Source organism: Pseudopipra pipra, chromosome 23, assembly GCF_036250125.1.
Source record: "Pseudopipra pipra isolate bDixPip1 chromosome 23, bDixPip1.hap1, whole genome shotgun sequence".
NCBI lineage: Eukaryota > Metazoa > Chordata > Aves > Passeriformes > Pipridae > Pseudopipra > Pseudopipra pipra.
In genome coordinates this window covers 5,781,400-5,805,500 of record NC_087571.1, presented here as the reverse complement: position 1 = coordinate 5,805,500, position 24,101 = coordinate 5,781,400, and the positions used below count along the sequence as shown (strand labels likewise).

The 24,101-nt window shown below is 49.1% G+C and overlaps 1 protein-coding gene across 12 annotated transcripts in view; it reads right to left on the bottom strand.

The window, feature by feature from the left end:
- NCAM1 (neural cell adhesion molecule 1) overlaps positions 1–24,101 on the bottom strand; it is an 87,855-nt gene that overhangs the window by 41,119 nt on the left and 22,635 nt on the right. For all 12 annotated transcript variants that reach the window (XM_064634618.1, XM_064634619.1, XM_064634620.1 and 9 more), the window contains exons 2-4: positions 1,320–1,394; positions 926–1,144; positions 81–224 (exon numbers count right to left, since the gene is read on the bottom strand). In XM_064634618.1, the coding sequence (XP_064490688.1) occupies positions 81–224; positions 926–1,144; positions 1,320–1,394 (438 nt within the window). The remainder of the gene's footprint in view (positions 1–80; positions 225–925; positions 1,145–1,319; positions 1,395–24,101) is intronic.

The window sequence follows — 24,101 nt, the reverse complement described above, 5'->3', positions numbered from 1 at the left end:
CCCATTCTGTGTGCGAGCCTGATCTGAGCTGATGGGAGATGGACACTGGAGCCCTGAACGGACAAGCACCAAGACCTTACCATCTTTTTTCAGGATGACATCCCTGCCTTTGTGCTTCCAGATGATGGTGGGAGGCAGCGAGCTGACCACGTCACACACGATCACAGCATCGTCCCCTTCCTTGAACTCCTGGGGGGTGGGAGCGTTCTTGAACATCAGCTTTTCTGAAAGCAAGGGAAGGAGAGAGTCACTGCAGCTTTCCCAGCACACCTCGAGCTGGGCTCCTGACTCAAGCCTGAGGGAAGCAAAGAAATCCCAGAGGGCCCCAAACCCCCTGGAAATCATCTTGTTGCCAAGGGGAGGATAAAGGTGTGTCTGATTGAATGCACTGCCCCGTTCTCCAGCTCTGTCCTCCAGGAATATCAGTGGGCCAAATCCATAACCTAAATAACTGTGACCTTGGAACTGCTCAGCTTCCCAGCAGGAAGGGGAGAAGCTGCTCTCGTGGCTCTGCTGGCCAACATGCTGATGGCTTATTATAAACCTGGTGAACGTGTGGGCCCCTTCACTCAACACCAGAGCAGCCCCACAGCATGTCTGTCACCCACAACAGCTGCTCCCTCTGGTTTCTCCTCCTGGACACTCAGGAAGCGCCAGAACCTTCTCCTTCCACCCCTTGCTCTCTGAAGAATTCCCAGCCCTGCCTTTCTGAAGGATTTCAGCACAGACGTGCTGGCGAGCAGACCACAGGTCCAGTTCCCATTAACCCCCAAAACCCAGGGAGGAGGAGGAGGCTGCACCTTCTCCACAGCCCCTTTCCTTTCACCCTCCTTCCCCCCCTTTAAGCCCAGCCTTTTCCAGGGGGGCACAAGCCTTGCCTCCCTGCTGCTGCCCCAAGAGCGGGGCCCCGGGGCCGCGGCCTTACGGAAGATCTTGACGTTGACGGTGGCCTCGGAGTCGCCCTCGTCGGCGCTGCTGACCACGCACTTGTAGATGCCGGCGTCGTCGATGTTGGCGTTGTAGATGGTGAGGGTGGAGGAGAAGTCATCGTTCCGCACCACCGAGATGCGCTGCTGGTTCGGCGACAGCCTCTCCCCGTTCGGGGAGAACCACGAGATGTCCTTGTGCTTGGCCTCCCCTGCCACTGGGGGGGAGAGGGGAGAACACAACACCTCACTGAGCCCAACCCTGCACTCCTCGGCCTTGTGAGTCCTGCTACAGCAAATCTCACCCCTCAGAGCACAGTCCTGCTTCCAAAGCACTGCCACCACCAAATTGAACCCACCCAGACACGGGCGATGCCTGAGGCCAGCACTCACCTTGACATAAGAAGAACTTGGATTCTCCAACGCTGATCTCCCCCTGGCTCGGAACGATGTCCACTTGTAGAGAGGCTGGAAAAGAGAAGAGCACACAGGGGGTGGTTAAACAACAGGAGTGGTCTTCAGCAAAAAAGCTTTGCTGGCCTTCCAACCCCTACAGCTCCTTTATTCAGCAGAGTCCAGTATAACACTCATTTTCTGATCTGAATTACACTGGTACTAAACAAGTGAGAAAGGACAGCACAGGTCCCCATTTCCACATCCAGCACAGGTCCCCATTTCCACGTCCAGCACAGGTCCCCAATTCCACATCCAGCACAGGTCCCCATTTCCACATCCAGCACAGGTTCCCCTTTCCACGTCCAGCACAGGTCCCCATTTCCACATCCAGCACAGGTCCCCATTTCCACGTCCAGCACAGGTTCCCCTTTCCACGTCCATTCACACCCAGCCCTGCCCAGTGCACATCCACGCACATCCAGTGCCCTTTTCCCCCAGCAACATCCCTGCCTTCTTCATTGCATAAATTATGACCCATTAGGCAGAAAATGTAATTGGATTCTGGCTTTCCTCCAGCTATAGCTTAATTCCACGGCAGATCTGTGGCCTAACAAGCCCAGGTCAAGTTGAATTTGAGGACACCAAAATGAATAGGTTTTCTTTCAGAAACCCCCTCCCGGTGTTTTCACGCTGTAGTGCATGAAAATCCCTCTCCCAGAGCAGCTCATTTTACCTCCAGACCACAGAGGTGTTATTTTAGCTGCCAAACACACCTGGATTTTCAAGGAACATGCACTGCTTGAGAAATTAAAACCTGACTGTGTGTGCCAATGGCAACATTCCTTAAAGTACTGGGGAAACATATGGATGGGGGGTTAGGCATTAAGGCTGCAGCCACACACAGCTGAAGGAGCACTGCCTGCCCTCAGTAAAGAAGGACAGAACCATCAGGATGGTCTGAGCACATTCCTGCAGCCAAGAGCCACTGTGACACAGCACTTCTGCTCACAGGGAAACGGGAAGCAATTCAGGGGAGCCAGGGGAGCCCTGCAAAGGACGGTCCCAGGGCAAGGTCCTGCCACATCTCTGGCTTTGCTCTCCCTGGATTTCAGCAGGCTGTGCTGGTAAGTGCTGGTGTTCCAGCCCAGCAGGCTGGGGTACAGCACTGAACAGAAACAACCCAGCCCAGACTCAGCTGACAGCAGAGCTGGGAGCACTGTGTGCTCCAGGTCTGGCCACGTTCACAGGTCTGCCCAGCCCAGAGCCTGCCAGAGGGGGACATTCAAGTACCCCTGGATGCCCTGAGGAACAGCAAGGGGCTCATTCCAGCCCCTCCTGGCCTGTCCAAGACACCCTTCTGAGCCCTGCAGCTGGAACACAACGATGTTGGGATTGAATTCCCCACAGAGCTGCCAGCCCAGCCCAAGGAAGGGCTCTCAACCCAGCCAGCAGAGCTTGCTTTCTCCTCAGGCAAGCACTGCTATCAGACCAGGGGGTGCTGGTAAAATGGCTCTGAGCTAATTGAGATCTAATATAAATTCATCCCCCCCTTCTTTTTTTTTTGCCACCCTACACTGTATAAACACACCACTGGCCCTCTTCTGCACTTGTGAGAGTGGCTGCCTGCTGGGAAGGCAGTGGCACAGGCTGGGGTTATTAATGCCTTTCATTCCATTCTCAGGTGCTTTCTGTTACAGCTAGAAAGGAGAAAAAAGGCTTTGTGTAAAGCACTGAACTTTTCATCACCCCCAAATTTGGCATCTGGGCTCTACCTCACATCTTTTTTTATGCATGTCTGTGCCACAGCAGATGCAAAGAATGGGAGGAAACCACACAACCTGGGAATATCTCACTGTAATGACAGCCAAAAGGGCCAGGCAAGAGATCTGAGCCCAGGCAACACTCAGCTCTCAACACTTTCACTTATTTTTTTCCAAGGGCTCAGCTCCTTCTGTGCATTTAAGAGTTTCAAGAGAATGAAACCTGGAAACCACCCCTGGGACACAGGAAGGCAAAACTCTTTGGAGCCTTAGAAAGGAGCAAAGGAAGGACATCCCTCACTCAGTCACTGCTCCCTCTGCTCCACCAGCAGCAAAGTTATCATTAAATCTCATCATTACTGGCCTAAGAAACAGCATTTCTGCAAAGGTTGTGCAGAGGGGCAGCAATTCCTTCACCACCAACCCCCCTGCACGTCAGCACAGCCCCTTCAGCTGTGATGGGAGGGAGGCACAGGGGAAACCTCCTTAGTCAGTTATTACTGACTCCAGAAAGGCACTTTTCAAACCCAGAAACTGCCAAGGGACAGAAACAGTGACCTGGTGAGCAGCAGGAACCAGAGAGCCAGTATTAACAAACCTGCTTCACACCAACTTCAGCTTCTTTAATTTCATCCAGGAACAAGATGCTCAAGTCCCCCAAGGTAGATCAAAACCTAACTGCTGTTTCAAGTGCTATTTTACTCCAGTTTCCACTGGGACAGGAAATTCCCAGGGCTCACCTGTGCACAAACACACCAAGGGTACTTACTAAAGGCACAAAACACACTCCAGAAACCCTCAATATTTCCACTCTGCCAGAGATGTCGAGGAACAAGATTCTACCTGGCTTTTTTTAGCCTTTTGTGTCTTCTGACGGTGGGTCTGTGCAGGAGACTGGACAGGCTGTGGGGCTGCTCCAGCCCTGGGTTTTGTCCTCACAGTGTTTGCCAACAGCGTTCAGGCTTTGTCCTACAAATGGCCAGATCCCTGGAGCTGAAACCGGGCACCAAAGAGCCCAGGGGACACTGAGGGTAACCTGTGGAAACCAGCTACAGTCTGAGCAGAAATGTTCCTCTGAGTGACTCCCACCGAGCCCATCCGAGCTCATCTGACACCAGGGGAACCCAGCCCTGACTGCCTCAGCCAGCCCTTGCTTTGCTGACACCATAACCTGGAGAAACAGCCCATCAGAACCCCGATCTGTGCCTGCAATTACACCACCAACTGCTCCCTGCTCGCTAAACTCTCCTGCTCAGTGTGTGACCAAACCAACAGACCCAGCCCTGCCACGGGTTTTAATCACTATTTAATCGGTATTTTTGCTTTGCAGTTCAGGCAAACGGAGACTATTTTTTCCACTCTTCATTTAATAGACACTGGGAGCCCATTTGTATTCCACTTCCAACTTCAAGCAATAAAGGCCTTTTTAGCATCACATAATAACTGCATTAAAAGGCCTCTTCATAATCACACAATAACACTTTTTATAGCTCTGCCCTCCCCCATATCTTTTATCTGGTTACAAAGTTCCCCAGCCCCCAAATAATGCTGAATAATTCCCTATTGATTTAAAAAAAAAAAAATTGCTAATGCAACTTCCTGTTCATCTGTAGTTAAATATAATTAGTTTTGCATTTCAACAAAAGAAACGAGCTCAAATTAAGCCCTGATTTGGGTAATAGGCAGGGAGGCTGTACCCTGCTGGGCTAAGGCTGAGCCTAACACAGCAGGGTTTACCTGGGGGGTAAAGAAGGTGCCACTTGCAGCAGAGGGAAGGGGGTTCAGTGCTGGGTATTGGCTCCCTGTCTGCCCAAACTCACAGGGACTCCAGGGAAGCAGAGTGTGAGTGACCTGCAGCCACAGTCCCAGTCTGGAACATCTGCCTGTGTCCATGCAAAGGGAATGTCTTGGAACACTCAATACACTCAGGACAAACCTGCAGTAATGCAAATCTACCGTGGGGTTGTGTCCATGGATAAATGAGAGCTCACCCCCCCATCCTTCCCTTCCCACAAAACATCCCTGCTTTCCAGCCTGCCATCCCTTCAGCACTGACCCTCACAAGGTCCCAGTCTGAGCCTTGGAACTCAAAAAGGATCTAAATCCTTGGCTGCCCAGCAGGAATGGTCCCATCTCACTCCAGCACTGGGGGCCACGTCAGACCCTTCCCAGCCAGTTCTCTCTGCCAAGAGCACCTCAGCTCTCTGCTCACCTTTGGAGCCCCGTTAATACCCAACCCCCTGGTTCCCAGGGCTCTCTCTGACAGGCACCACTCCTGGCTTGGAACACAGGGAACTGGGATATATTTGCCTGGGAGGCAGCAGAGTCCCTGTCCTCGTGTCCCTCCTGTCACAGTAACCCTGCAATGGTGCATCACCACAACGTGCAGGTGAGGCTCAGGGAAAATGCAGCACAAAATAAAGCACAACAGGGATGAAATCAGCTGTAAATATTCCCTGTGTTCCCTTGCTAAAGACTGTACCTTTATTTTCATTCATTTCTAACAACAGTTCTCCGACTCAACTAAATTGCAGAAATAAAAATCATCGGGAAAAAAAAAATCTCTGCTGGGTCTAATGCCCCCAGCTCTCCGAGTAAGGGCAGGATTTGTAAAGCTTGTGAGCCCAGCAGATTACGGTGAAAGCCCTCAGGATTTAATACACAACAAAGGCTTAACAAGACAAAGACATGCCTCCTGTACACGGTCACTTTATTAAAAATACGCTGACTGCTCAGGAGGAGGAGGAGGAGGCAGCTGGGATTGATCCCAGCTGGGCTGCAGATCCAATTCCTCCCCCGTCGCCATGGGAACCACTCCCTAAATCTGCCAGGAATTGGAGGAGGGGACGGCTGGTACCTTTGGGGAATATCAGATCAGAAGGATTCGGGGAGGCAGCAAACAGCAGCTCAGCACAAAGAGAGAGATGTGAGCAGAGCTCCGTTTGCAGGGGGAGCAGCTGCAAACAAACCCCCCAGCACAGCCCGGGCTGACCTGGAGGTGGGAGGATGCTCCTCACTCACCCCGCTCCAAAATGCTCCCTCCTGCCCCAAAACCAGCAGTCCCTCCAGTTACTGAAATGCTGCTAACACCTTCTCCTACAGAGACTCAGGAACCAAAGCACAGCTCCTCAGACGTATCAGTGGTTTCACACGGAACACGGTTTTTATGCCTCTTCTGACGACATTCCTGATAAAAGCTTTTTATTGCTACGGATCATAAAACTAATAGTCCTATTTGCCACAGCAAATATTTTCATTTACCTGAGGCAGAGTAAGCCAAGATGCTTTATGGAGCCATTAAATCAGGGTATGGACAATTTTAATTAAAAACTATGGAAGCTGCGACGTCCTGCCAAAAAAGAAATTTGGGTGAGTGACACTGCATTAAGGACCCAGAGAAGATGAGAAAAACAGGATTTGCTAAAGCTCCTGATTCAAGACTAATCTTGCTGCAGCCAGTTTCTCTTGGCAGCCCGTGAGCAGCACACACACACTCTGCATTTGGGGGGGACAGAACTATGGCTCCACTTGCGAGGCAGGAGCAGCTCCACCCCTGTGAGAGCTGAGGCTCCTGGAAGGTCCCTGTCATTCCCCAAAGGAAGCAATCCCTACCCCCTGCAAGCTCCATTCCCCCCACAGTCCATCATTTAACCTTAGCATCTCAGCATAAGCTTTGATGTAAAGTATTGAAAGTAACTCTTTCCCAACCTCGGTGATGTAGCTTTGGGGACGTATTTTTAGCAATGGTTAAAAAGCTGAACTGGCTGAAAAGCTCAAAATTCAGTATTTACTTCATAGAAATCATTAACTCCAGTGTAACATCCACAAAACTGCAGTCACCTGATTCACTCCAGGAAGGCACATTCCAGGTCTGGCTCATTCATTCTGTATTTTAGAACAGTTTCTCCCTTTGCTAATTCACACAGGAATGTCTCAGGAGGAAAATAAAACCTTCTCTTGTACTTCAGTTAAAAGGAAGAAGAAAACATGGAATGTAGTTTTTTTCTCTTCTCTCTGTTTCCAAAGAGGTCAAATCAGGCAGAAGCAAAGCTCTCAAATTCCTAATTGCTTGTTCGTGAAGCACCATCAGATGTAAATGATGAACGTTACAGGCTGTACTGAGAACAGGGCTTGGTTTCTCCTGCTCCCAGGTTTGGCAACTTCTGCTCAAGGTCATTCCTCTTCCCAAAGCACTTGGATGAAGGTGACAGGGACAACACAGCCCTCATCAATAATCCTGCTGTGGCTCCCAGCTCCAAAGTTCACCCAGGTGACCTCCAGGTCCCTCCACCCTGCCCTGCTCTGGTTCTGTCACATCTTTGCCACCAGGGACCATACATTTTTTTTTTCCTTCCATCTCACTATTGCTGCTCAAAATTAACGAGAGAAGTGGCTGCCCCAACATGCCAAGGGTCATGTCCTAACCACTGCTCTGCCCTGGGCAGCACAGGGACACTGCCAGGGATCAGGAATCCCAGGGAACAGGAGCCCTGGAAGGGCCGTGGCTCACACAGGTCACCCCCTGCTCATCCATCAGTCTGCCCCTGGCAGCTCAGGGGAAGGCAGAAGCAACCCAAGTGTTGAGGAGACAGAGAATCACAGCTGTTCAAAGGCAAGAAAACGTCCAAAGGCCCTTCACTTTTGGATGCTGCTTCTAAGGGTGCCTTCAAGGCCCCCCAGCCAAGGTTGGAGGCAGGAGCTCTGCACTCAAACACCAGGATCTGGGTCTTTTGGATGTCTTACAAACATCCAAATCCAAGGCACCTTGAAGAATTCCTACATGAGTTTAAACCAGTTTTGTCTGGGAAAGGATTTCACACTCGGAAACCCAAGTCCTTAAATATTCCTCCTGCATTCAGAGCCTTTCTGCCTCTCCTGAGCTGTGGCTCACAAACACTTCAGAGAGAGCACTACATATTTTAATAGTTTAAATTCATATCTGGAGCCATCATCTGCCAAGTGCAAAGTGCCAGGAATCAATAGTTCATTTAATGTGTCTATTAATCTTTCATACCTAGTGGGCCCTGGGAATCCTGTGATAGCTGAATATCACTATATAGTTTGGAAAGAGCTAAAAATCATAGACTTAGACTGATAATAAACAGGGATTATCAACGTTGCCTTACAGCTTAATATTCCAAGATTAAACAGTCCCGTTTTTCCTTGCTATATTAGGTGAAACAGAAATTTAATTAAAAAATTAAATAACATTAAAAACATGAGAAGGTTCTTTCACTGTATAAAATCACATGGCAAGAGTAGAAGGCATAAGGAAGCAAAAGAACAAGAAAACATGTCAGTATTTATAATTCTTATAATTTTTTGTACAAGCCTTCCATGATGGTGAACAAAACCACCTCAGCCACTCATCCCCCATGGACAAAGCACTGTCACAGGGCAGACTATTGGACGTTTCTGGGAATTGGGTGAACTTCCTGAACACAACAGTGCCTCTGGAAATACCACTGTAATTTGTGGGTAGGCTGTGATAACATTTAAAGCAGGATATTAACTGGAAGACCTTTTGCAACCACCACACTGCTGGAACCTCCAGAATTCCAGCAGGTCATTAGGACTGTCAGCATCATTAATGCAGCTTTCCCCTGAATAAAAACCAAAGCATTAATAGAATGCAAACAGAAGCCCAAGGAGTGGGAAGAATAACATGCTAATACAGTGCCCTATTTGCTCAACAAGCACAGGAACAAAAAATCCCTTCAGGCAAGAGGGAAATGAGCTTGTTTGCTGCCTCCTCTGCTGCTGCACCACTGCTTTAACTACTGGGTGTCAGACTCATGTCAAGTCCAGGCAGTAAATCAGTGCCCCCCCATTCAGGCACTGCAGTGGAGAGCAGAGAACAGTTCACACAACCTCAAATTCAGACACCACTGACAGCCAAGGAGCCCAGGAAGGGGCGATCCCAGGGCAGAAACAAAAGGAATCTGAACCCAGCCAAAGGCAGTGTATCCTCCCAGCATCAGCTGGGACTGCCAGGAGAAACAGGCACCAAATTGCCACAAGGCAGGAAAATGTTTCATCTGCTGTTCCTTTGGGAAGTCTCCTGGAAACCCAGGAAACTCAATCTCTGCAGCTCAGAAGTCATGCAAGTCAGACAAAGGATGTTTTAGCTGAACATTTGTGCTTCAAAAATCAGGAGAACTGTCAGAGTTCAGGACCAAACCCCTCCTGGTCACTCCTTGCAGGAGAACTGTCAGAGTTCAGGACCAAACCCCTCCTGGTCACTCCTTGCAATAACTTGCTCCAAGACTTGCAGTCATTTACTCCATGTAAGCACCAAGAGAAAACCTCCAGGGCACTCTAAGCACAACTGGATTTTCACACCTCTCCCTGTGCAGTAAAACACAGGATATAGGGAAAAACTAGAATAACAGGGAACTGGAGCCCTGCTGCTGCTGCTGCTGGGTGCTTCATGTGACACTGTTCTTGTGCCAGGTCTCTAAAAAACCCAAGTAAAAAACCAAAATACAGAAGTCACACACACCCCTTCTGACCCTGCTGTGCAGCTGCTCTGCACAGACCTGAGCACACTGGGCACAAATACAGGAGCTGGTTACCTTTGTTCCTGCTCTGATTTACACCCCCTCAGTGCACTGGGCTCTCGGGGTGTTCCAGGGACTGAACTCGGGGCAGTGGCAGGTTCAGCATCTCTAACTCACCCTGCACACCTCAAATCACCCCCAAAGCAGGGACTCTCCACTGCAGCAGTTCAGAAGGGAAGGGAAGTGGGAGGTCAAGGCTGTAAATGGTGAGAGCACAGCCCAAGGCACACCAATGTGCAACATGACCAAAGCAGCCCTGCCTTAAACCCATCCAGGCTTCCTAATCTTCCTAAACCCACTGCAACCCCACCAAACTTCATGAGCAAAATGTAAGCAACAAATCCATAATCCCAGGGAGGCAAAGTCAGCCTGGTCAAGCCACACACACGGATCCATCCCTTCTCTCTCCTCCCAGCCTTGCTCTCAGCTCACTCCCAGCTCTGCTGTCTCAGTCTCCTCCAGGACTTCCCCTCTCAGGAGGGAAACATCAGAACACTTTGGCCTGGGAAGTTCAGTGCCTGTCACCAGTTCTGCTCACTCCACACAACAGCAGCCCCTTCTCTCTGAAGCAGGCTCTGCTGTTCCCTGCACACTCCAGTCTTTCCTAGGATGCTGCACTTGTTTCCATAGTAATGTCACTTGTTTACCCTCCTCCTTCATTTCTTTTGACCAAGGAATGGCTGTGTCTCCCTAAACTTGATTTCCTCAGTGTAATAAAACCAGCAGAACCCAGTGTGACTTGATTACTGCACTGGAGATCCATGGGGTTCTGAATGACACCAGCTTATATTTTTACTTTCTGGCTGATGAATCCACCTGAACAAAGACAATGAGAAGTCACTCTCGAGCTTTTATGAGATACAACATTTGCTTTCAAAACAAGCTGTGTCCCACATGCAGAGTTAACTTCGGGTAACTGGTGAAAATCCAGTTGTGCTCTAATTGCTGCCCAGTCTGATGGCAAGAGCTTGACATTAGTGGTGCTATAATTAAATGTAATTAGCTAATACACTCCAGTGGTGACCACGATTTTCAGAATATTTGGGCCCAAATTAAGAGTCAAAGGCAGGGTTACTCTAAAGCAGCTTTTTTCCTTCAGGCTCCATGAAAAATCTCAACCCCAGCTCCTTATTTAGATGTCCAGGGTGGCCCAGGACTGAGCACCGAACACCTCCTGCCCAGAGAAGCTTCAATCCTGCTCTGCACTCTCAGATATCAGACCTTTTTATTGAGATGTGTTCCCTAAATAGGAACTGTCAGGAGGGATTACCCAGCCTGGAACTGGAGTTAAGCTCTTTAGGGGAGGGGCTGTTTTGTTTACAATTTAAAGAGCATTTCCCACACAGGACCCTGCTCTGGGACTGTGGCCCCTGTGCTCTGCCACAGGGATGAGCCAGGTCCAATACCTGCTTTCCTGCAACAGCCAGGAGCAGCTTTGGGAGCAGAAGCAGGCAGGGTTAATCCCCAGGATAATGTATATCCAGGGACAGACTCCACCTGACCCCTGGCTACTAATGGCTGGGAACATTCTGTGAAGCCTGAGGATTTAGCTGTCTTCTAAAGCTCCCTGGTAGATATGAATTCCTTCCTTCTGTCCTGAACAACGCCCTCAGGCCCAGGGGGGGACTGCTGGGCTGTGGCAGGGCCAGCAGCTGGACTTGGAGGGTCCTGGTGGGTCCCTTCCAACTCAGGAGATTCTCTGATAGCTTTTGCTCAGAGATCTATGAGTTCACAAATACAGAGATGATTACTGAACACAGATGTATCTCCTTTCCTTGATCAGAAAGAAAGATGTTCATTTTATCCCCCGTTTGACCAATGTTAACAACTTCAGGCAATGCAAGAACAATTCTCCTGTGACACCTGAGGATCTATTTAAGCCTTAAAAGCCACAACAGTCAATGAAAATGTTTCTCTTAACACAACTATTTTCTCCTTCACCCCCCCTTGCACACAGCAGCTGTCAGGGCTCGTGGAATCAGGTTTACCACATTTTGCTGCTCTTCACAATGTTTGCATTGCAACTGTAGTGCAGGAACTACACCCTGGAAAGGAGCAGGAGAGAGCTCAGAGAGCTGAGAGGGCAAAGACCTTTGGGCCACCCGAGGATTCATCTCAATTCCTTTCCTTCCACACTCCCTCCTGCTCTCCAGGGCGTGAAATAACCTCCCCACTGTCACAGAACACATAACAGCAGAACAGAAAATGCAGGAGGAGTAAGACAAATGTCCTCTGAGAGCACAAGAGGAATGAAAACGTCCTCAAACTGGAACAAAAGCAGACACACACCAAGTGATCAATGTGGAGGCTCTGCTGGAAGAATAAACCCAAGTGTCACTGTAGTGCCATGATTAAAAATAGCAAAAGCTCCTGTACCACTGAAACCCCTGGTGGAATTGTTGTTACTATGATTAATTGCTCTTTACTTTAAGAAGTCCCCAGGGACCAGTGAGATGTGCAAGTGTCTGAATCTCCCAGATACAATATCCTGCCTTTCATCTCCACCACGGAGAGCCAGGAGTTGTTGTTCCAGCCCCACATTTCCCAACCTCACCCAGCTCCACAGCTCTGCAAATAATCACCAGCAACAGGAGAAAACATCCACACAGGGCAGACTCCAGCCAGCTGATCCTTGCACTCACTTCAGGCTTAAAAAGGGAATTTGGAGAGCTCAAAACTTATGCTGGGACAACACACATTGCAAAATGCAGCCAGGCTCCCCACAATACATGTGGACAGGCAGCCTTGGTAGAAGGTTCTGGATGTGATTAAGAGCATCTATAAAACTGGAGAGCCTCGTTTCCAACAATTTCCATTAAACAATAAATTTCCAATAAATTAAATAAGGTGTGTTCCTCAATATCTGCAGTCCCTCAGTTATTTGCAAGGTCCTTTTCTCATCCACCCCCCAAAAAAAAAAACCCCACAGTTCATCACCTTTTGCCTGAGCAAACTTGGCTACAAAAGCCCTGCCCTATCAAGACAGAGCAATGATTCATCCAGCAAAGCAAGTCAGGGGAGAGGAGAGGAATAAATAACTGCACCACAGGAAGGTCCAAAATCTCAACTCACACGTTTTGGGGCTTCTCAGTTTACTAACCAAGCAAATAAATACTGGAGGAATAACTGAGAACAGTTGGGTTGTAAATTCAGGTTAATACAGCTTGCCCCCTCACCCCTCAGCAGAGCAGCACAGTTCATCCTGGGCACTGGGAATTATTTCAGCAGCAACCAAAGAAATTATTTTAGCAGAAACCAAGGGAATTATGTGAACATTTTCTTTCAAAGGAGAAATGAAGGGGAATAAAAACCCCTACTTAGTTTATTTGATGGAATGGACAGTAAAAGGTAAATGCAATTGCTTATTTGTTTTAAAATAACATACTGGAGAAAACTGGGGCAAGGGAACCCAGAAAGGACAAAGAGCAGATCTGGGGTGTAGAAAAAAAAAGTCTTGACAGGATGAGCAATGTCCTTGACATTCTTCAGTGGTCATAAAAATGGAGAAGTTCTATTCCTTATGATAAAAAAAAAAAAAAGGAAAACATATTCAGACATTCTCCCCTCCTCCCTTGCCCACCAAGTACATGGAATAATCCTTTGCAAGTGGCCATGAAAACCAGGACCAATTTCCTGAATTACACATGAAAGGATTACATGTGGATGGGGTTTTTCCTCCTAAACTCATATATTTTAAAGTCAGAAAACTCTGCCTGCCTTCTCCTTTAAGGGATCTAAGGAGGGAAGGCAGGATTTGTCAGGAATGGCTCCGTTCCAGCCACAACCTCATTAATTGTGGCTAATCTGGATTTCATGTGCAGAAGGAATTGAGTTCCAAGGCTGCAACCAGCAATTAATGCCCTGGGCACTCCTGAGCCTCAGCAAACCCAGAGCTGCACGTCCTGCTCCCCAGAAGGAGCAAACCCTTCACTGGGAGGGGAACACCCAACATCAGCTTCCCAAGGGCTGCTCCTGCTCTCCAGCACTGCCCTCCTTTGGCTGCTGGCTCAGCCGGGGGTTCCTGCAGCACATTCCCACCCAGACACCCGGCTGATGTGCCAGGAATCCCTCTGGCAACAGCAGCACTGCTCCCATGGCCATGCCCACACACAGAACCCACCTGGCTCAAACCACTCCCTGAGTCCAGCCCTGCCCTCTTTCACCCCCCAGAAATTCAGTTCTCCAAAAGCACCCTTTTATTTTCGTGTGTCCACGTCACACCTCGGAGCCTCAGCTCCCAATCCCTGCACAGCAGCAATTCCCAGGCAGAAGCCAGAGCTCAGGATGGCAACAAGGCTTGAAAGGCTCCATCTCCTGGGAGCCCAAGGACAAACACATGGCACACACCCATCCAGGACTGTCACTGCACCCAAGGACAGGCATATTTTCCACTCTCATTCCAAAAGGGCTCTGACTCGGGGAGACAACAGAAGGTTCATGGCCCTGGAAGGGCAAAAAGGGCCCCACATTCCCATTTTCCATGAGGAAGAAAGGAGTGACATCAAAGCTAATTCAGTGTCATGGAAAAGCAATGTTCATTTTCTCCCACTGGAAGCAGCAGGTGTGAGATGGTCACTGCCACCAGAATGCCTGAAAAATGTAAAGAGACCAAAGTCCACAACCTTCCTGGCTCAACCAGCTCTGCCCCCCTCTGTGGCTTGGTTCCACCACAATTAATCCCAGTCATAATGTGGACTTTGAGTCATAGCTGGGACAGTGCTGCCTCCAGCCTGGCACTCTCCTGGGAAAGGCAAAGCAGAGTTTCAAATTCTTCCTAAAATAACCTCGTTACCTAATGCCTTAAATTACAGCACTTCAGTTTGGAACTTCTGGAGAGGTGAAGAACGTCCCATTAAAACTCCCACCTGATGTGCCTGGGTGGAGCTGGATTATTAGAAGGAGCAAACACTTCTGCTGAGAGGGGAACACGGAACTCCTCAAGGAGCTGAGCAGCAGGTAAGCAAGCTACAGGTATCCCCTGCAGAACCAGGACTGAGCCCGTGCTGGAGGAGCCTGGAAGGGCTCAGGGATCCCTCTCTGCTGGGTTCCCAGGACTGCACCCTGTGCCTTCCTACAGCTCCCTTTCCAGGCAGCATTCAAGAGAAATAGGAAAGGGAGAGGGAAAAGCACCGTCTCTCTCATCCTCCTCAGCCCCCTCTGGTTGCCTGGCCGGTGCTCCCTGGTACGTGGGGGATTTTGGGATGTCCTGTGCAGGGCCAGGAGCTGGGCTGGGCTCATCCTTGGGGGTCCCTTCCAGCTCGGGGTGTTCTGCTGTTCCAGGAAGGTGCAGAAAGGCAGGGAGGGAGGGGAAGGAGCCAGCAGACAACTGGGACTCTGCTCCCAGCCCTCCCCCCACTGCTGCCACTTCTGCAGCCTTTCCCTGCGTGTTTTATTAGAAGCAGATGGGCCCCCTGACCAGCGTGTGATCGAGTTCCCTCCACAGCTGCACAGCCCTGCAACTGCACAAATAGCAAGAGAAATCTCTGGAATAAATTTTTTCCTGCCACTAACAACTGTTTGCCTTGCTGGAATGAAGACCACGGTGGGGCTGGAAAGCTTCTCCTCCAGTGTCAAGAGCCACTGGTGGGTTTATTTTGAGCCACAATGTATTTCTGTATTCCACAATGAAATTCCAGCAGCGTGTGCCAGATGACCCTCCCCTCCCCAGAAGGAAAGAGCAGCTGGTACAGCCTGCAAGAGGCAGGAACACAATGCAGACCAGAGAGGTAAAATAATAAACATTTCTTACCCAAGAGCCATTTGATGGGAAAGAAAAATATGGCCACTAATCCTAAATTGCTTCTGTTCTGCTTGGGTCAATCCAATACAAAGTTTATATCCAAACCAGAAGTTCCCTAAGCAGGAGGTGAAGCCACAGTGATTTTCACCAATGACTTTCACCAGCAACAGGCACTTCATCTCTCAGCGAGTCCTCTCTGCATCACGGCCTTATTTTGGACATGATGACTCCAATAATGCCAGAGCAGCTCTCTGTGAAATGCTGCCAACAGGTTTGACATTTGCAATATCAGAAAAAAAGGGGAGGGGGAAAACCAACCCAACCCAACCCAGCAGGAGTGCAGCACTGCCTTCACTTCTGTATCTGCCCGGTAAATTTTGGGATCAGAAATGTAGGTGAGGCCCTTCAGCCACTCTCCAGACCCCACTCAGAGAGTTCAAGCATTTCTTTGTACCACCCCACAAACCAACAAAATGCCTTTTAATTTCCTGAGAAGAAAACTTGTCCCAGTTCTTCCAAAGAAACACAACTCGGTCACTAACTCATCATTACCAAGAGATATTTTTGGGTTTGAAGCTTTTTCTTTCCTGTGCCCACGGGGAAAGCATTCAAAACGTGCCCTGAGGCAGAACACAAGGCCTGAGCTTAGGGAGCAGCAGATGTGATAGCAGTGCAGATTCCTGGGTCCTTCAAAAACCAGATTGCACCTCTCAAATCCTGCCCTGCTTGGCATCCCCTGCAGAGCAGACATCACTGCGGGGTGTCAGGACAGGAGCAACAACCAGCAAAGGCACCAGCAAGTGAGAACTTCCCAGACACTGCTTGTTTGGGCAAAACAGGAACGGAAAAGGAAAGCTTTGAAACTTTCTTTGGCTGATTCTCTGCTGTCCTGGGCACTACCAAGGTGCTGGGAACCAAAGCTCCCATGAATGCCTGATGGAAAGGGACGTGGGACAGGGCTCTGGAGTGCCAGGACAAGAGGGAATGGCTTCCCACTGCCAGGGGGCAGGGGCAGATGGGATCTTGGGAAGGAATCCTTCCCTGGGAGGGTGGGGAGGCCCTGGCACAGGCTGCCCAGAGAAGCTGTGGCTGCCCCATCCCTGGAAGTGTCCAAGGTTGGAGCAACCTGGGATAGTGGAAAGTGTCCCTGCCCTTCCAACTCAAACCATTCCACAATTCCATGATTCTCACCCCACATTTGCAGACTGCCAGCTCACAACTGCCCAGGAATGAGCAGGGGCTCTCTCCCAGCCCAGGCTCTCGGGGTTATTTCCCCTGCAAACCTTCCTGCAGATCTCCCATGGAAGATGCCCCAGGGAAGGAAGGCTGTGCAGTGGTACCAGCTGGAGCTGCTGTTGAGGAGCCCCTTCCCAACCCTGGCTGTGGTGCTCCAGACACTGCTCTGGGCTCCCCAGGGAGCTGCCAGCTCAGGCTGCCAGCCAGACATCTCCACATCTCCAGGGACACGGGGAGGAGCAGCCAGACAGCACCTGATCCCATGAGCCTTCCCAGCTCTGCCAGCCCAGCTGGTGTCCAGGGAGACCCAGCCCAGCCCCACCAGCAGGACCCCAATTCCTGAGAACAGACCCCCCTGGGATCCCCAGGACAAGCCACGCTGTCCCATCCTGGTGTGCAGCACGTTTGCCACCCGGGAGTTCCTAAGCCGTGCCCTCGGTGCCCAGTCCCGCTGTTCCCCCCACCCAACACCATTCCAGGGACAAACCAGAGCCCCTGGAAAGGACCTGCAGGGCCCAGCAGGACCCAGGGATATGAGCAGGCACAGGGTTGTGTCTGACAGCCAGCAGAGCCCTGCCAGCAGAGCTGGGCTGTTCTCCCCCCACATCTCCCCTGTGACCCACCAGTGCCGTGAGCCCCCACGTCCAAACTGGTCACTGCAACCCAGCCTTCTTTTTGAAATAGCTGCCAAATCATTTATCTTTGTTCCTTTCTTTTCTCCCCTGTGTGATCTGTGCTCTTTCCTCTCTGAGGAGAAAAGGTAGTGCAGGGCAATTTATTAACTCTCCAGTGCTGGAAACAATCCCACAGCAATAACCCAACAACCTTAAAAGAAGCAAACCAGTGTATGAACGAGAGAAGGGAGGGAATTCTCACCAAGGAAAAAACACAATTTAGGAGCTTACAACAGGAAATACAGCTGGAAATAACGACACAAAATCCTCATGGAATCTTCTACACTACCCAGTATTCTTAATATTCCAAGCTCAAGTGATTTATTCACCTGTGTGACAACACAAACTGCAGCCACAGAAATGACCAACCCGTTTGCTTTCAGTGTCCTTCCCTTCCCGGGGCACAACAAAGGCAATAAAACAGCTCAGTGCCAGCCTGCATTAAGCCAGAGATTCAGGTAACTGAATAATCTGCCCCGGGAAGAAAAGCGTGGAAAAGAAAAGCGGCCTCATTGGGATGTTAATGAATGCAGCATCATTAACACTAAATTACCGGCTGCGGAGTTAAACGCGGGATGTAAGGAGACTTTGAACCGAGCCAAGCAAGTTAATGGGTGCATCAAACAACGAGGTCAACCATTGCACTGCCCCAGTTATTAAAATGGGAATTCTTGTTGTTATAGGATGGCATTGAAAGGAATTTACTGGCGCTTTTATGTTTTACATTCACTCTTGGAGTGCTACAGTTATTCAAACTATTTGGCACGCTGAGTTTAGGGCCACAAAGGGGGTTTTGTTTCTGGTAAAGTGAAGGACAAGACAGACAAGGACAGATAAAAATAAGAGGAAGAAAAGGAGACAGAAGATGACAGAGCAATGAAACTGCAGTGCCACATTGAGGGGAGCATCTCGCTGAAACTGGAGTGCAAAACCTTCTTAAAACAAAGGCCAGCACCACAGACCACTAAGCAAAAGAATTCCACTGCCAAGGGCAATTCCAGTGCTTTTCAGTTGATACTGTATGCCAAGAATAATAAACAGGAACAAGGCAGAGAGACATTCACAGTCAGCCCCTCTGTCCTGCCCCCCCTCACGTTCTGCAGAAAGCTCTGCATTTCCAGCCTTTATTTTAAAGCTGATCTAGCCAAAGGCAGCATAAAATACCAGAAAATAAATGTCACACTCGAGGCTGGGAGCTGAACCCAATATAATCTCGGGCATGATTAAAGGAAAGAAAAGGAATCCATGGCTTCTTCCCCACTCCTTTTTTTTTTCCTTTTCTTACTGTGCAAGTCCCTTCACTAAGATGAATTTATACACTTTCTGCAATAAAACAGCTCCCAGGAGAGGCACCTATGGAATTTCTCACCAACAGACAGTCCCCAGTTAAAGCAGGTCTGCCTGGAACCCTCTGGAACATCCCCTGGGAGCCAGCCCAGCCCTCCCCAGCACACACAGCCCGGCAGGGAAAAGGCAGATCCCCCAGCAGGAAAGGAAAAAAATAGGGAAAAGGAAACTCCAGGAGAGAGAGTGACTTCCAGAGACCATAGCAGGGAGCAGTGTGTGAATTAAACCCTTTTCCTGTCACCACCAGTGCTTAAAAAACCCTCCTGGGGCACATTTCCAGCAGAGTTCCCCCTGAACATGGATAACTGAGGACAGGGTTGGAGTTCTGGGGTGACCATCACACACCTCCTGAGACATCCCAATCCCAGTTCAGTCCAACTTGTGCTTCCAGCCTGAAATACTCCCCAGAGGGAAACCTCAGTGGGGCAGGGAAGGCTGTGCAGCCCTAACTCCCCTCACAGGAACATGTGGTACCACATTCCAAATGAAAAAATTCCTGGGCTTTCCACAGGAGCAACAATGTTGGGAGAAACACTGTGAGAGGAGGAGGTGGCAGCAGAGGGAGGGATGGGAGGGGAAGAAGCCCCACATCGTGTGATGTGCTACGAAATTCCTGCCAAATCCACCTATAAGAAGATTTTTCTGCAAGAAATCCCACAGGGTCCAATCTGTGTTTCAGTTACCAGCCCTACAAAATAAGCCAAATCTTGTGCTATTCCTGGTGCTTTTGGGCACCATCTGCATTGCAGGGTTTCTGCTGTGGTTAACCAGTGTCCTCATGAAAAGATAATGGGGGTTTGGGGGCTTGCTTTCAGCTCAACAAGAAAAAAAACAGCACGGGCCCCTTAATTTAAACAACATTCCCTATGAAACAGCACCCTAAACAAAATCTGTTATTTCATAAAGAAAGTCTCTGGCTGCAAAGGAAAAACCTGAGCACATTCTGTTGAAATCCCCCATAAATCCCAGGAGGATATGGCCAAAATCCCAGCAGGGAGCCAAGGACAGCAGGTGCACACCAGGAACGCTGGGGGGAAGGATGGGAAGCAGCCAGGGGGGAATTGAGCTCCACGTCCCCTTGTCTGGGCACATCCAGGTCCAATCAACAGCTCTGTGCTCCTGGACATCCTCCCCATGGCAACAGAAACAGGCTGGGGAAGGGAGCTGGGACACACAGCCGGAATTCTGGGGACAAACATCATTATTTCCCAGGAATGCTGAGCATGGGTTGTGCCAGTCAGCACTGCCTGGGCCCTTCCACCCCGTGCCCTCCACCAGCAGCTGGCCCTAAGGAAATCTGAAATAAATCTGTGGAACAGCTAATTAAAAAAGATAAATCTGTGCCCTTTCTTCACTGGAGGAAAAGTAAAAAAAAAAAAAAAGACTTCAGCGTCTAGGGGGGAGAAAAAAAAAACCAACATACCCAGTGGTACGTTTGCATAACTAAAGCACCCAGAAGAGGCACAAAAAAACATTCTCCCCCTCAAAAAAAAAAATAAAATCAAGCCAGGCTGGCTGTAAATGAGAGCGCTCAGGCACTCAGGTCACCGCAGTAAATCACAGCCCTTAATTTCATGTGAAAGGAGGGAATGTTAGACGACCACAGGACCCTCAAAGAGCCCTTTGTTAGGAGGGAGCCCTGTGCATAAATACGTTTCAGAAGCCCAGAGAAAGGAGGCTTAGAAAGGAAAATGCCTCTGGATTTTTGTCTGGCCTTATTTTATCACCTTTCAGAGAATAAAGCAGCTGAAAATCAAGAAGAGATAGAACTGACAATTAACCTATTAGCACACACGAGTAACCATTTTATTTGCACTATTTCAGTAGCAAAGAGCTCCTCCACAGGGCCCTGTTACACCTTTGAAGTCACAGGAACTCGGGAGCAGCAGAATAAAAGCCCAGAGCAGAAGTTATTCTGTCTTTGTTATCACTGCAGGTCACACCAGCACCACTGATAGGGATTCATAGGGCTAAAAATACCCCCTCCTGCCAGAGAAATTGGAGAAGTGCTCACAGGCAATGGTTGCATCCTGCACTTCTGCAGCATCTTATGGCTGATTATTGTCTCCTCCTCTGCCACCTCAAACAGGTATTTCACAGGGGATCCAGAATTCCATTTCACAGGATCCAGATCCTGTCTTGGTAAGAAATTTCCGATGGAAATTTCCTTGTGAATGGCTGATAAACTGGGGAAGGCTCCCAAAAATCCTCCTCAGTGACTTATCTCTTCACACTTGATCATGAGCTTCCCATCACTTCATTGACAACGTCCTGGAGGGTCACATGAGACCAAAAGCTGAGCCAAAAAGCAGCTGGAATTTCCCCAAGGTTGTTCTCCAAGGAGCCAGAACCACTGGAACAGCCTCCAAAAAAGCTCTCAGATCCCAAAAGCTCAAAGCCAGGGGCATCAGAAGGGAGATGAAAGAAATGATTTTAAACCCTGCAGCGAAATGCCACATCAGAAATGAGTGGGGAGACCATTAAAAGCTGCACATTTACAGCCAATTAATGGGAGAGACTGAGGGGAAAAACAACCTGCCCAAGGATCCTGCTGCTTTCAGCACTGAGATGAGCTCCAGTGCTTCCAAGCACTGACAAACCAGCAACCTGGGCTGCCCCCACTGCACTGCTCCAAGGTGGACTCACATCTGACAGTCCACGCTTTTTCTCTCTTTTTCCCTAAAAATAAGTATTTGTATGGGAATGGGAACATTTCTGACCAGCCCTGAATTACCCTGTTCCCTGACACGACGTGCTGAGCCCGTAATTAAAGAGCTTCCAAATGGATGCAGCAGTTTGCTAAAACTGAGTCCCACATTAATTATACCCTCCCAGAGCATCCTGCATTGTTGTGTGTTATAAATGGAACTCTCAGCAGCACACGATGTGACTGGTCATTAAATCACGTGGGAACAGAGGGGCTGGGCTGGGATCCCAGTATTCCAGTACTGGGATCCCAGTATTCCATGGGCACATCCCCTGGGCTCCTTCCCCAAGGACAGGAACACGCTCAGGTGACACTTGGCAGCCAAACACTTTGTCCTCAGCTCAAACTCAATTTCCAGACGTGGAAAATGAGACTTTTCACAGGGGCAGGGAGTGACAGCACAAGGGGGAATGGCTTCACCCTGGCAGAGAGCAGCTTCAGACTGGACATGAGGAGGACATTCTTTCCTCTGGGGGTGGTGAGGAAATCAGGATGAAAAGTTTCATTTTCATCCGCAATACATGATAAATGTATTTATTATCAACAGCTCTCACATCAGGGGATATTATGCAACTGGCTCCAGTCCCTGCCTGAGCTTGCAAAGAATTTTAAGGGTTTTTACTTAGTACAGACCGATGAAAACTGCCTTGTGTTGTACCATAATTCAATGTTTGCAGAATCCCTCCTCACCTGAACCATGAAACAACAGTCTGCTGCCCTCCTAATGAAGCCCTGCAAATGGATGGAACCCAGAATTGCTCCAATTCTCCCCAAATTCAGCACCATGAGGTCACAGGCACCATAAACCCTTAAAAAGGGCAAGGGCTGAAACCCAAGCATTAAACTTAGAGACTCAGCTAAACGCAGTGGACAAACCATTAAACGCATTTGCATCTCAGAAGTAACAAACACCCACCCTCAATCCACAAAACCAAGGGAGGAATCTACATGTTAAAAGCAGCCAACTCTTGTAAACAAGGACTGGCACTGCTCCAGCCCCAAAACTGTGCCTTCAGTGAGGAGCAAAACTGGAGCTCTGCTGAAGAGAGAGCTGGACCGAGGTTGTTATCACGGAATTAAACCACTGCTAATTTATTTTGACAGAAAATGCAGGACTGCTGCTCCTTGCAGACATCCAGCAGGATGAATGGATGGCTCGGGCAGGCAGTTGGGAGCAGAAATGAGGAGCAGACACAGGCACAGAACAGCCCATAGGGAATGGATTATACATGGCTTAAACGGCCTAATCCACTTGCCTTTCAACAGGTCCCACATAAACAAGGCTCCAATGCATGTTAAATAAAAGCCCCATGAAATTTTAATGAAAAGCAATATGCAGTTACAGAAACTAATCTGCTAAATGGAATCGTTTCATAAGTGGCCAATAAGAGGCAGTTTGAGAGACAAGTCATGAAATGACCTTATCCAACAAACAATATCTGAAGACAGGATCTGTTTCTAGGGTAAAACAGCACAAACCAGAATGTTTCTGTAGCCTGAATTACTCAGTTCTGAACTCTGCCACTGACATTACCACGAGCAAAACACTGAACATCTTTGTGCTTCTTCTCTGGCTCTTCAGCTTGACTTGTTATTTTAATCTATCCCTTAAGTTAGTGACAGGTTCAGGGGGCACCAGCCCTGCCAGGATACTGGGGATCACTGTCATCCAAATCACTGCAATTATGACCAGAAACAGGAGACATCCCCAGTGCCACAGAGCATCCTGGCCCTCAGCTGCCCAGCACATCTCCAGCCTCTGATTATGGAAATGAACCCCCCAGTTCTGAGCCCCGCTGCACCTCTGACAGCTCATCAATACCAATAACACTGACTGGCACCACAGCCACCAGGCATCGACAAAAACACAGGGGCTCCACAGCCTCTGGGCCAGCACTGTTAAAAACCAACAGATGCAAGAATAGATTTTGCCACAAGGTGAAACAGGATTAGGAAAAACCCCCCTCGGTGTTTTATTTTCAGGGCTCTGTCCGGGTCTGGCCGTGGAAAGCAGCAGCACATGGACAGTGTCTGGTGTCTGCAGACATGGCCACAGCTTCCTGCCACACACACTTCATTCCCTACCCCTTGAAAAAGGGAGGGGAAAAAAAAAAAAAGCTTTTCAAGGCAGCTGAGCTTGGGCTGAGGCTGATAAAGGAAGAACAGAAGGGAAGAGGAGCCCGTGGGCGGAACAGGACCATGGATAAGGCCATGGAAACACTGCAAACCAGATTAGCTGGCACCTCTGGCACGGCTCAGCCCCAGCTGGCAGCTCAGCCACTGCTCATTCAGGTTTGTGAAACATTACCCAGGTACAGGGAGCCCGTGGGATAATCTCTGTGTCCTTATCAACTTTGGGCAGTGACCAGGGGAGTGCTGACCCCCTTCTGTATGGCCCCATTTCCTGATCAGAACCTCATCAACCAGCTACTAAATCACACATCAAAACCTCTCATTTCTCCTATCACTTCACTGAATAAATCCAACCTTCAGTCTCTGAACTGCCCATTTTTCCTGGGTATAATGGGGATTATACAGTACTAAATAAACATTAAGTTCAGACTCCACCTGGCTTGCTTTAATCACCTCTGGCAGCCCCAGACAGATCAATCAGTGCATCAGCAGCACCCAGTAATATGAATATTTTAAAGCAACTTCAGATGCTGTTTACTGAAAATGATCACATGCTCTACAAAATACTCAGCTACAAATACCAAGAGTATTTCCCCAGAGGAAATGAGGGGTTTACTTCAAT